The 12,630-nt window shown below is 39.5% G+C and overlaps 1 protein-coding gene across 24 annotated transcripts in view; it reads left to right on the top strand.

The window, feature by feature from the left end:
- Positions 1 to 12,630, top strand: part of LOC143688455 (uncharacterized) — a 54,795-nt gene that overhangs the window by 19,198 nt on the left and 22,967 nt on the right. For 10 of the 24 annotated variants that reach the window (XM_077166363.1, XM_077166365.1, XM_077166364.1 and 7 more), the window contains one exon: positions 2,925 to 3,039. The exons of 12 other annotated variants lie outside the window; for them this stretch is intronic. In XM_077166363.1, coding sequence (XP_077022478.1) covers positions 2,925 to 3,039 — 115 coding nt within the window. Of the gene's footprint in view, positions 1 to 698; positions 2,221 to 2,924; positions 3,040 to 12,630 lie in introns of those variants that run through there. 2 more of the 24 variants (XR_013178077.1, XM_077166377.1) reach the window with 2 other exon arrangements.

The raw sequence follows: 12,630 nt of genomic DNA, 5'->3' as shown, positions 1-12,630 counted from the left end.
TGGGCATGTCCTTATGATTTGCCCACAAGAGAATGTGTGCCAAATGCTTGCCTCTTCCCTAGGGTGGGCACAAAATACCAGCATCAGTCGCCTGACCCTGAAATGGTCTAGTGACTGTGTCCCTTGGGCTTAGATGAGAGTCCCTCCCCTTTCCCTCCCTTTTTCTATCTCCTTTCCTCCTTCTCTACTGTCTCTTCTTTTTCCTTCTTCGTTTTTGTCTTTGTCTTCCATCTCCAGGCTTTAATATAATTTTTGGTACATAGCAGATTCCTTATGTGTGTAGGTTTAAGGGATGATTGAATGATCAGTTATGTCTCAGGAGAGTTGTGTATGGTGCTGATGACAGTTGCCATCCCTAATGAGATTACCCTAGTAACATTTCTGGAATAAGTAGAAAACATCTACTATTGGCTAAAGGAAGCCATTGTGTAGTTACCTGCAATTCTCTTAGTTCTCTCTTTCAATTTGCTCTCCTTTCTTGCAACCAATCAATTACAACTGGAGTTGGACTGGAGGTAGAATAACTGGGTCCCAGGAACCAAAGTTTCTTAAGAAGTATAGTAAGACTTAGGTCCAACAAGTAAGAAATATATAGAAAACCAAATTGTCTTAGGAAATGTTTTAGTTGGCAAGCTGTCAGAGTGCAATATACCAGAAACAGAACAGGTTTCAAAACATTGAATTTATTAAAATTGCAGGTTTAAAGCTCTGTGGCCATGAAAATGTCCAGATTAAGGCACCAACAAGAGGTTACCTTCACTCAAAAAAGGCCGATGAAGTTTGGGGTTTCTCTCTCAGCTGGAAGGGCACATGGAATATCTGCTGCTAGTTTTCTCTCCTGGCTTCTTGTTTCATGAAGCTCCCCCAGGGGTGTTTTCTTTCTTCATTTCCAAAGGTCTCTGGCTGTGTGGGCTCTGGGTACTCTTTCCAAAATGGTTTCCTCTTAAAAGGCTCCAGTAGGCAACTCCACCTTGAATGGGTGGAGACGCATTTCCATGAAAATCATCTAATCAAAAGTTACCACTCATAATTGTGTGGGTCACATCTTCATGGAAGCAATAAAAAAGATCCCACCCAGCGATACTGAATGAGGATTAAAGAACATGGCTTTTCTGGGGTATACAACAGATTCAAACCAGGAAAGGGAACTTAGCAGGAAATAGACCTAACAAGTAGGAAATAAATAGAGTCTAAAAGGCAGGTGAGTTAATCAGTTGGATGCAATAGAAAATAACAGGCAGAGATGCAGATAAGAACACAGGAAGGCATTTTAATCCAAAATAACAGTGTCAGACAATGAGATTTAAGCTGTGGAGATTGAATAAGGGACAGAACTTCATTGCCTAGGAGGATTGTATAGGGTAAGGAAGAAAACCAAGGCAGGATATTTATATGGATTTATCTCCTATCAATTCAGAAATGCAAACAGCATAGGAGAAGAGTAACAATGTATTAATATAGAGTAGAGATAGCAGAAGCTGAAGTGCCTCCAGAGGGAGAAGTTACAAAAAGCAAAATAATTCATGCCCAGAACCCCAGGAAGGTACAGGATTTGGAGGTACTGAAATTTCAAGGGTGAGAGGTGGGACTGAAAACAGGATTATGAAGAATCTCTATAAGGAGCCAGCAGTCCCTCCAGATCCCCATTCACTGCCCTGTTCAGCTAGATTACTATTCTCCATCGACCTAGAACACTGGTAGGTTTGTTTTCTGGGAACACTGAATTGGAGAAGTTGTGGTGTACAAATATCAAGCAGAGAGAGGATGTGGGAATATGCCTCTCTGTTGAAAATATAAGGATTAAATGAAAATCTAAACTTAAACTTATAGATCCCTAGTTCTTTCCCCAAACAGGCTGAAATAACTTGAAAGTTAAATTTAATCTTCCAGGCAGGAGATTGGTAGATTCTTCTCTGGAAAGACCTGCAAAGTAATAAGCTGCAGATATTGACATTAGGGTAGAGGGTCTTCCAATAAATACTAGGTCCTTTTTAAAACACACAGAACTTCTTATCACTTTTACATTGCTTGATCTCAAATATGAATGAATAGTCAAGTATCATCAGAAATTTGAAGAAAATCTTTCTTGAAAAAGAAAGCCAAAGAAAATAACAGCAAAAAAGAAAGGCAGAATAAATAGGCATTACAGGGAACAGGGGAAAAAAAGTTAAAATTTAAAAGTACTTTTTAATTAATATCTTTAGAAAGGTAAGAAAGGGTAGTGAAATACAGGTGGACTATAAAGAAGCAAAATTAGAAATTAAAATAATATTGCAGGCCCTCCTTCTCCCCTCTCTTTCTCCGCCGGCCCGCCGCGCGGCGCCCACGCCCCGCAGCAGCCGAGCCGCCCGCCCTCCTTCTCCCCTCTCTTTCTCCGCTGGCCCGCCGCGCGGCGCCCACGCCCCGCAGCAGCCGAGCCGCCCGCCCTCCTTCTCCCCTCTCTTTCTCCGCCGGCCCGTCGCGCGGCGCCCACGCCCCGCAGCAGCCGAGCCGCCCGCCCTCCTTCTCCCCTCTCTTTCTCCGCCGGCCCGCCGCGCGGCGCCCATGCCCCGCAGCAGCCGAGCCGCCCGCCCTCCTTCTCCCCTCTCTTTCTCCGCTGGCCCGCCGCGCGGCGCCCACGCCCCGCAGCAGCCGAGCCGCCCGCCCTCCTTCTCCCCTCTCTTTCTCCGCCGGCCCGTCGCGCGGCGCCCACGCCCCGCAGCAGCCGAGCCGCCCGCCCTCCTTCTCCCCTCTCTTTCTCCGCCGGCCCGCCGCGCGGCGCCCACGCCCCGCAGCAGCCGAGCCGCCCGCCCTCCTTCTCCCCTCTCCTCCCCCTCCTGCTCCGGCTGCTCTCCAACCACCACGGTGCCCTCTTCCCCCGCCTTCACCGTGCTCCTCCGCCACCAGCCTCGACAGCCTTGCCGCCCTCACCTTTCCTCCTCCAGAACAGCTACTGGGGGAGTGGAGATAATACAGAGCAGCTCCCGGAACCACGAGGGAGATCAAAGGGACAGCGTACCCCATCCTGGAACGGCTGACTATCTGGGAGAACCAGCTCCGGTGAGATCACCAAGGGGCACGGGCTTTCCTGGGTGGGACGGCAAGCGACCGGAGTCCCTCCCTTCCACCTTCCTGGGCCAGCTGGTAGAATTGGACAGGCGGTCCCCTTAGGCCACGGCGGCTGGTGCCCCCACCACACGAGGCCCCCCAGAACAACTGAGATAGTTGGGTCGGAAATCCCCAGACTGCAGAGAACAGTGACCGGGGGATCCCTTCCAAACACGTGACTCCCCCATCGGCTGGGAACAGTGTACTCTCCCGGGCTGCGACAGCTGGCACCCTCCCGCCATGCTTGGTGCCCCGGGCCGACTGGCTAATTTGGCCGGACGCTCTCCTGTGCTGCGACGGCCGGCGACCCACCCCGCGTTTGGAACCCCAGGCTGGCTGGCACTCTTCCAAGACGCTTCGGTTGCCGAACCTCCCCTACGGCAAGAGTTTTCCAGAGTTGAGGGACCCACAGCAACTTTCGCTGGTGGAACCCACAGACAGGCGTGTGCCACGAGCGCCACCTACTGGGCAGGATAGGAAGAACAGAACCCAGAGATTGCACAGAAAAATCTTTCAACCTGTGGGGTCAAACACCCGGGGAAATCTGACTAAATGCCCAGACGCCAGCAGAAGATAACGGATCACGCTCAGAAAATTGAACATATGGCCCAGTCAAACGAAGAAACCAATAGTTCAAATGAGATACAGGAGCTGAAACAACTAATGCTGAATATACGAACAGAAATGGAAAACCTCTTCAAAAACGAAATTGATAAATTGAGGGAGGACATGAAGAAGACATGGGCTGAACATAAAGAAGAAATAGAAAAACTGAAAAAACAAATCACAGAACTTATGGAAGTGAAAGATAAAGTAGAAAAGATGGAAAAAACAATGGATACCTACAATGACAGATTTAAAGAAACAGAAGATAGAATTAGTGATTTGGAGGATGAAACATCTGAATTCCAAAAAGAAATAGAAACTATCCGGAAAAGAATGGAAAAATTTGAACAAGGTATCAGGGAACTCAAGGACAATGTGAACCGTACAAATATACGTGTAGTGGGTATCCCAGAAGGAGAAGAGAAGGGAAAAGGAGGAGAAAAACTAATGGAAGAAATTATCACTGAAAATTTCCCAACTCTTATGAAAGACCTAAAATTACAGATCCAAGAAGTGCAGCGCACCCCAAAGAGATTAGACCCAAATAGGCGTTCCCCAAGACACTTACTAGTTAGAATGTCAGAGGTCAAAGAGAAAGAGAGGATCTTGAAGGCAGCGAGAGAAAAACAATCCGTCACATACAAGGGAAACCCAATAAGACTATGTGTAGATTTCTCAGCAGAAACCATGGAAGCTAGAAGACAGTGGGATGATATATTTAAGTTACTAAAAGAGAAAAACTGCCAGCCAAGACTCCTATATCCAGCAAAATTGTCCTTCAAAAATGAGGGAGAAATTAAAACATTCTCAGACAAAAAGTCACTAAGAGAATTTGTGACCAAGAGACCAGCTCTGCAAGAAATACTAAAGGAAGCACTAGAGTCAGATACAAAAAGACAGAAGAGAGAGACATGGAGAAAAGTGTAGAAAGAAGGAAAGTCAGATATGATATATATAATACAAAAGGCAAAATGGTAGAGGAAAATATTATCCAAACAGTAATAACTCTAAATGTCAATGGACTGAATTCCCCAATTAAAAGACATAGACTGGCAGAATGGATTAAAAAACAGGATCCTTCTATATGCTGTCTACAGGAAACACATCTTAGACCCAAAGATAAATATAGGTTGAAAGTGAAAGGTTGGGAAAAGATATTTCATGCAAACAACAACCAGAAAAGAGCAGGAGTGGCTATACTAATATCCAACAAATTAGACTTCAAATGTAAAACAGTTAAAAGAGACAAAGAAGGACACTATATACTATTAAAAGGAACAATTAAGCAAGAAGACATAACAATCATAAATATTTACGCACCGAACCAGAATGCCCCAAAATACGTGAGGAATACACTGCAAACACTGAAGAGGGAAATAGACACATATACCATAATAGTTGGAGACTTCAATTCACCACTCTCATCAATGGACAGAACATCTACACAGAGGATCAATAAAGAAATAGAGAACCTGAATATTACTATAAATGAACTTGACTTAACAGACATTTATAGGACATTACATCCCACAACAGCAGGATACACCTTTTTTTCAAGTGCTCATGGATCATTCTCAAAGATAGACCATATGCTGGGTCACAAAGCAAGTCTTAACAAATTTAAAAATATTGAAATCATACACAACACTTTCTCGGATCATAAAGGAATAAAGTTGGAAATCAATAATAGGCGGAGGGCCAGAAAATTCATAAATACATGGAGGCTCAACAACACACTCTTAAACAACAAGTGGGTCAAAGAAGAAATTGCAAGAGAAATTAGTAAATACCTAGAGGCGAATGAAAATGAAAACACAACATATCAAAACTTATGGGACGCAGCAAAGGCAGTGCTAAGAGGGAAATTTATTGCCCTAAATGCCTTTATCAGAAAAGAAGAAAAGGCAAAAATGCAGGAATTAACTGTCCACTTGGAAGAACTGGAGAAAGAACAGCAAACTAATCCCAAAGCAAGCAAAAGGAAAGAAATAACAAAGATTAGAGCAGAAATAAATGAAATTGAAAACATGAAAACAATAGAGAAAATCAATAAGACCAGAAGTTGGTTCTATGAGAAAATCAACAAGATTGATGGGCCCTTATCAAGATTGACAAAAAGAAGAAGAGAGAGGATGCAAATAAATAAGATTAGAAATGAAAGAGGAGATATAACTACTGACCTCACAGAAATAAAGGAGGTAATAACAGGATACTATGAACAACTTTACACTAATAAATACAACAATTTAGAAGAAATGGACAGGTTCCTGGAAAGACATGAACAACCAACTTTGACTCAAGAAGAAATAGACGACCTCAACAAACCAATCACAAGTAAAGAGATTGAATTAGTTATTCAAAAGCTCCCTAAAAAGAAAAGTCCAGGACCAGACGGCTTCACATGTGAATTCTATCAAACATTCCAGAAAGAATTAGTACCTACTCTCCTCAAACTGTTCAACATAATCGAAGTGGAGGGAAAACTACCTAATTCATTCTATGAAGCCAACATCACCCTCATACCAAAACCAGGCAAAGATATTACAAAAAAAGAAAACTACAGACCAATCTCTCTAATGAATACAGATGCAAAAATCCTCAATAAAATTCTAGCAAATCGTATCCAACAACACATTAAAAGAATTATACATCATGACCAAGTAGGATTCATCCCAGGTATGCAAGGATGGTTCAACATAAGAAAATCAATTAATGTAATACACCATATCAACAAATCAAAGCAGAAAAATCACATGATCATCTCAATTGATGCAGAGAAGGCATTTGACAAGATTCAACATCCTTTCCTGCTGAAAACACTTCAAAAGATAGGAATACAAGGGAACTTCCTTAAAATGATAGAGGGAATATATGAAAAACCCACAGCTAATATCATCCTCAATGGGGAAAAATTGAAAACTTTCCCCCTAAGATCAGGAACAAGACAAGGATGTCCACTATCACCACTATTATTCAACATTGTGTTGGAGGTTTTAGCCAGAGCAATTAGGCAAGAAAAAGAAATACAAGGCATCAAAATTGGAAAGGAAGAAGTAAAACTATCACTGTTTGCAGACGATATGATACTATATGTAGAAAACCCAGAAAAATCCACAACAAAATTACTAGAGCTAATAAATGAGTACAGCAAAGTAGCAGGCTACAAGATCAACATTCAAAAATCTGTGGCTTTTCTATACACTAGTAATGAACAAGCTGAGGTGGAAATCAAGAAACGAATCCCATTTACAATCGCAACTAAAAGAATAAAATACCTAGGAATAAATTTAACCAAAGAGACAAAAAACCTATATAAAGAAAACTACAAAAAACTGTTAAAAGAAATCACAGAAGACCTAAATAGATGGAAGGGCATACCGTGTTCATGGATTGGAAGACTAAATATAGTTAAGATGTCAATCCTACCTAAATTGATTTACAGATTCAATGCAATACCAATCAAAATACCAACAACTTATTTTTCAGAAATAGAAAAACCAATAAGCAAATTTATCTGGAAGGGCAGGGTGCCCCGAATTGCTAAAAACATCTTGAGGAAAAAAAACGAAGCTGGAGGTCTCGCACTGCCTGACTTTAAGGCATATTATGAAGCCACAGTGGTCAAAACAGCATGGTATTGGCATAAAGATAGATATATCGACCAATGGAATCGAATAGAGTGCTCAGATATAGACCCTCTCATCTATGGACATTTGATCTTTGATAAGGCAGTCAAGCCAACTCACCTGGGACAGAGCAGTCTCTTCAATAAATGGTGCCTAGAGAACTGGATATCCATATGCAAAAGAATGAAAAAAGACCCATCTCTCACACCCTATACAAAAGTTAACTCAAAATGGATCAAAGATCTAAACATTAGGTCTAAGACCATAAAACAGATAGAGGAAAATGTTGGGAGATATCTTATGGATCTTACAACTGGAGGCGGTTTTATGGACCTTAAACCTAAAGCAAGAACACTGAAGAAGGAAATAAATAAATGGGAGCTCCTCAAAATTAAACACTTTTGTGCATCAGAGAACTTCATCAAGAAAGTAGAAAGACAGCCTACACAATGGGAGACAATATTTGGAAACGACATATCAGATAAAGGTCTAGTATCCAGAATTTATAAAGAGATTATTCAACTCAACAACAAAAAGACAGCCAACCCAATTACAAAATGGGAAAAAGACTTAAACAGACACCTACCAGAAGAAGAAATACGGATGGCCAAGAGGCACATGAAGAGATGCTCAATGTCCCTGGCCATTAGAGAAATGCAAATCAAAACCACAATGAGATATCATCTCACACCCACCAGAATGGCCATTATCAACAAAACAGAAAATGACAAGTGCTGGAGAGGATGCGGAGAAAGAGGCACACTTATCCACTGTTGGTGGGAATGTCAAAGGGTGCAACCACTGTGGAAGGCAGTTTGGCGGTTCCTCAAAAAGCTGAATATAGAATTGCCATACGACCCAGCAATACCATTGCTAGGTATCTACTCAAAGGACTTAAGGGCAAAGACACAAACGGACATTTGCACACCAATGTTTATAGCAGCGTTATTTACAATTGCAAAGAGATGGAAACAGCCAAAATCTCCATCAACAGAAGAGTGGCTAAACAAACTGTGGTATATACATACGATGGAATATTATGCAGCTTTAAGACAAGATAAACTTATGAACCATGTAATAACATGGATGGACCTAGAGAATATTATGCTGAGTGAATCCAGCCAGAAACTAAAGGACAAATACTGTATGGTCCCACTGATGTGAACGGACATTCGAGAATAAACTTGAAATATGTCATTGGTAACAGAGTTCAACAGGAGTTAGAAACAGGGTAAGACAATGGGTAATTGAAGCTGAAGGGATACAGACTGTGCAACAGGACTAGATACAAAAACTCAAAAATGGACAGCACAATAATACCTAATTGTAAAGTAATCATGTTAAAATACTGAATGAAGCTGCATCTGAGCTATAGGGTTTTTTTTTGTTTTTGTTTGCTTGTTGGTTTGTTTGTTGTTGTTTTTTACTATTACTACTACTTTTATTTCTTTTCTTTATATTAACATTTTATATCTTTTTCTGTTGTGTTGCTAGTTCCTCTAAACCGATGCAAATGTACTAAGAAACAATGATCATGCATCTATGTGATGATGTTAAAAGAATTACTGAGTGCATATGTAGAATGGTATGATTTCTAAATGTTGTGTTAATTTCTTTTTTTTTTCTTTCCGTTAATAAAAAAAAATAAAAATAAAAAAAAATAATAATATTGCAGACTTAAAAATTTTAACAACTATTTGGAGGGTAAAGTTTTAGCAAATTCCCAGAAGAGAAACAAAAAGCCCCAAAGATAAAGGAAATAGAGAAAAAATGAAAAATGATTTACAAACCCCACTTTTATGGAATAATAGGTATTCCATAAAGATAGAAGATAGAGAACAGAGGGAAAGAAATTATTCAGAGAATTTAAGAAACTCTTGCCCTATTGAAGAACATGAATTTCTTGCTTGGGTGATCATTTAAAATGAATGCAAAAATATTTATTCCTAGGCATACCATAAAGAAATTATAATACTAGTGATAGAGGAAAGGTTCTAAATGTATCCAAAGATTATTTTTTTAGAGATAACTTTCAACAGCATTTTAACTGATCTATCATTGTACCTAACAATAGCAGTACTGGAAGTTAGAAGACAATAGAATAAAGTTTTTAAAATACTTAAGCAAAGTAATTTCCAGACTAGAATTTGATACCAGGTCAAACTGTCTATTTATTCTGAGAGGAAGGAGAATAAAGATATTCTTAGTAGTCCAAGGTCTCAAAACCTTTCTCCTTTGAGACAGTTACTAGAGTGTATGCTCTATACCAATAAAGGGGTATACAAAAGAAGAGGGTTTAAAGGATCTCCCAACATGGATGAGCCAGTTTAACAGTTTCAGAAGCTTTAGTCCAGATTGCAGGAGAAGAAAGGAGACATCCAGGAAGTATGATTCCAAGAAAGAAATGAAAGAACCTGTTCAATTTCTGCAATGCATGACCATATTGAAGGAATTTTTCACATTTGTCAAGATGAATGGAGAGAGATTTAATAGTAGTTATACAGAAAACTAAGAAAACGAATAACCTACATTAGCAGTTCTCGAGCTGTGGTCTTAGGACCTCTGGGGTCCCCTATGAATTGTGAGGGGTCTTTGAAGTAAAATTTATTTTATAACAGCACTAAGACGTTATTTTCCTTTCTTGCTTTTCCTTTTCTTTTAAGTGAATAGTGGAGCTTTCCAGGGACTACATGATATGTGATGTTGTGATGAATTGAGTGTAGCAACAGATATAAGAATCAGGCTTTCTTCTCTTAAGCCAGACATTAAAGATAGTTGCAAAGAGGAATGTGTTTAAAAAATACTTATTTCATAAAAATATTTCATGTTTACCTATAGTTTATTGTTTAATGGTTAAATACTATTTTAAAACATCTCCATTTTAATTTTTGTTTTGGAAAACATTGCTATTTACAACCTAAATGAACAAAAACCATTTGAGGTCCTTCATGATTTTTAAGAGTGCAAAGGGGTCATAAGAGCAAAAGGTTTGAGAACTGCTGACCCAGGCAATTATTAATTCTAGGAAAAAGAAAAATATTGCAAAAACAAGAAAATGTAATTATAGATTTTACAATATTCACTTGTGAACAGTATTTATATTGTCACATATATACATATCTAATATTGATTTGCAACAAATCAGAATACAACTATTTTGGGGAAACTTGGGGAGAGGAATTATTTATAGTTGTCATAAAAGAGTGGGAGTCCAAATTCTCATCTTCATAGTAAGGAGTCAGTACGTAAATTCCTAAGTGAAAAACACCAAGAAATTTGAGGTAATTTGATTTAAAGAAGACATGTCTTTTAATATCATATGTGGACATAATTTCGAAATATGGAATTAAGTTCCAGGAAAGCTAAAAGGATTGAAGCATTTTTCTGTGGTGTTCAGATGTGGTGTGGTGTGGGGGCTCTTTTTCATTATTGTAGACCTGTTAGATTTTTCTTTTTTTTTGCATGGATAGGCAGTGGAAATCGAACCCAGGTCTCTGGCATGGCAGGTGAGATCTCTGCCTGCTGAGCCACTGTGGCCCACCCAACCTGGTAGATTTTTAGTACTAAAATATATATATTACTCTGACATAAAAGTTAAAAACAAACAGAAACCCATGTCAGGGACACAGAGGAATAAGAAAAGAATCCTGTTTAATAAAACTGGATTATAAAGTTGGAGTAAGAGTAGTACCAAGTTGAATTGTTTGCAGAATGGGTAGTGTTTGTTTAAAATGTTTTAAAGGCCCATTATCTAGAAGCAGGTTTGTTCCAGAATATTAAGATGGGACTAAACGTCTTATGGAGGTATTCCAGCTGGCAGGGTTAAAGACATGCAGGATTAAGGGTCTGCTTAAAATTCTTTGTCCCTTCTCATAACCCCAGCCTTCCCAGCAAGTTGGAAAAATTGAATTAGATAGGGCAGGCCACGGTGGCTCAGCAGGTAAGAGTGCTTGCCTGCCATGCCTGAGGACCTGGGTTTGATTCCCAGTGCCTGCCCATGTAAAAATAAAAATTGAATTAGATAAAGTTGCAATATTTGGAAGAAACTGGGACAGTCATCCATCTCAATTTCTGGTCTATATAACACACATGCATTTATGCTGTAGCTCTCAGTTCAAATTAATACAGAGAGGTTAGATAATCCAGAAAACAATTTTGAACAATGGTCTAATCATAGAGGATGAAAAGTTAGATCCCTATCTCCTACTATTACCCAAATAAAATGTAGACATCTTTATGTATTTTGGAAATTAAAACTTGATAACTGAGTAAAATTAATCTTAAGAATAATCTTGCAGTCAGGAAAGCATTTATAAGCAGGGCATCTTTACCAAAAAGCACAGTGTAGCAAGTCATAGATTTGACTATGGAACAAAGACAGAAGAAATGATTCACTTAGGAGTGAGTTCAGGTATTGCAGCTTTTCCAAATTATTAAAGAAAATCTTAAAATTGTCAACTCAATTTCTCCTCCTCTAAGCCTTTCTCTTGTAGAGAAGTTGTGATTTCTTGTGAAGTATGATTAAATTAACTGCATAGTAAATTCATAAACATGAAGAATCTTTAACCAGAGAAGTGGAGGAAAAATGAAAAGCTCAATGATCTGGGTTTATGGAGTAAATTTTGGAAGGTTTATGGGGAGTAAAATGGGGCTACTGAGTTTGTTTTTTATTTATTGGGTGGAAGAATAAATCCAGAGTTTGGTTTATGGGATGATTGTGCATCCAGAACCCTATGTTTTACTGCAAGGGTGCAGAGAGCTCAAAATATGAATTATCTCTGGGTGTAAGGGAGAGAGAAAAGAACATGAAAAAAGTGTGTCATCACTTAATACTGCTCTATACTTCCACTCAGCTGACCCAAGCATTCTCCTTGCTGTTTATACCTGGCATGTTCCTTGTTACACAGTTCTTTATATTGCATTTCAAACATTTTCACATGGGTGAACATGTTTTGGCAGCTTGAAATGTATTGCCTGGGAGACCCATATTATTTCAGAGATGACCCTATAGGTAGATTCCTTCTCTTAGGTGAAATTAACCATACATGGTGCAAAATAAGTCCTTGAGGGCTTACAAAACTAGTGAGTTGCCCAGAGTTGCTATTTCATTTAAAACTGTGTGAACATGATACACCAAATGAAACCCAACAGCTAAAGACTCATCTCAGTGGAATCTGTAGTTTTAGACTCATGAAACTTATTTAGGTGAAACTGTTGCATTTCCCACAGCTGAACCTGAAACTTCCCATGGCAAAGCTCTTGACCTCACTGCAGACAATTTAGTGACCACATCTGCTTTGTTTATAGCTAT

Source organism: Tamandua tetradactyla, chromosome 6 (assembly GCF_023851605.1).
Source record: "Tamandua tetradactyla isolate mTamTet1 chromosome 6, mTamTet1.pri, whole genome shotgun sequence".
NCBI lineage: Eukaryota > Metazoa > Chordata > Mammalia > Pilosa > Myrmecophagidae > Tamandua > Tamandua tetradactyla.
The sequence above is the reverse complement of the archived record's forward strand: the minus strand, read 5'-3'. Positions and strand labels throughout refer to the sequence as shown.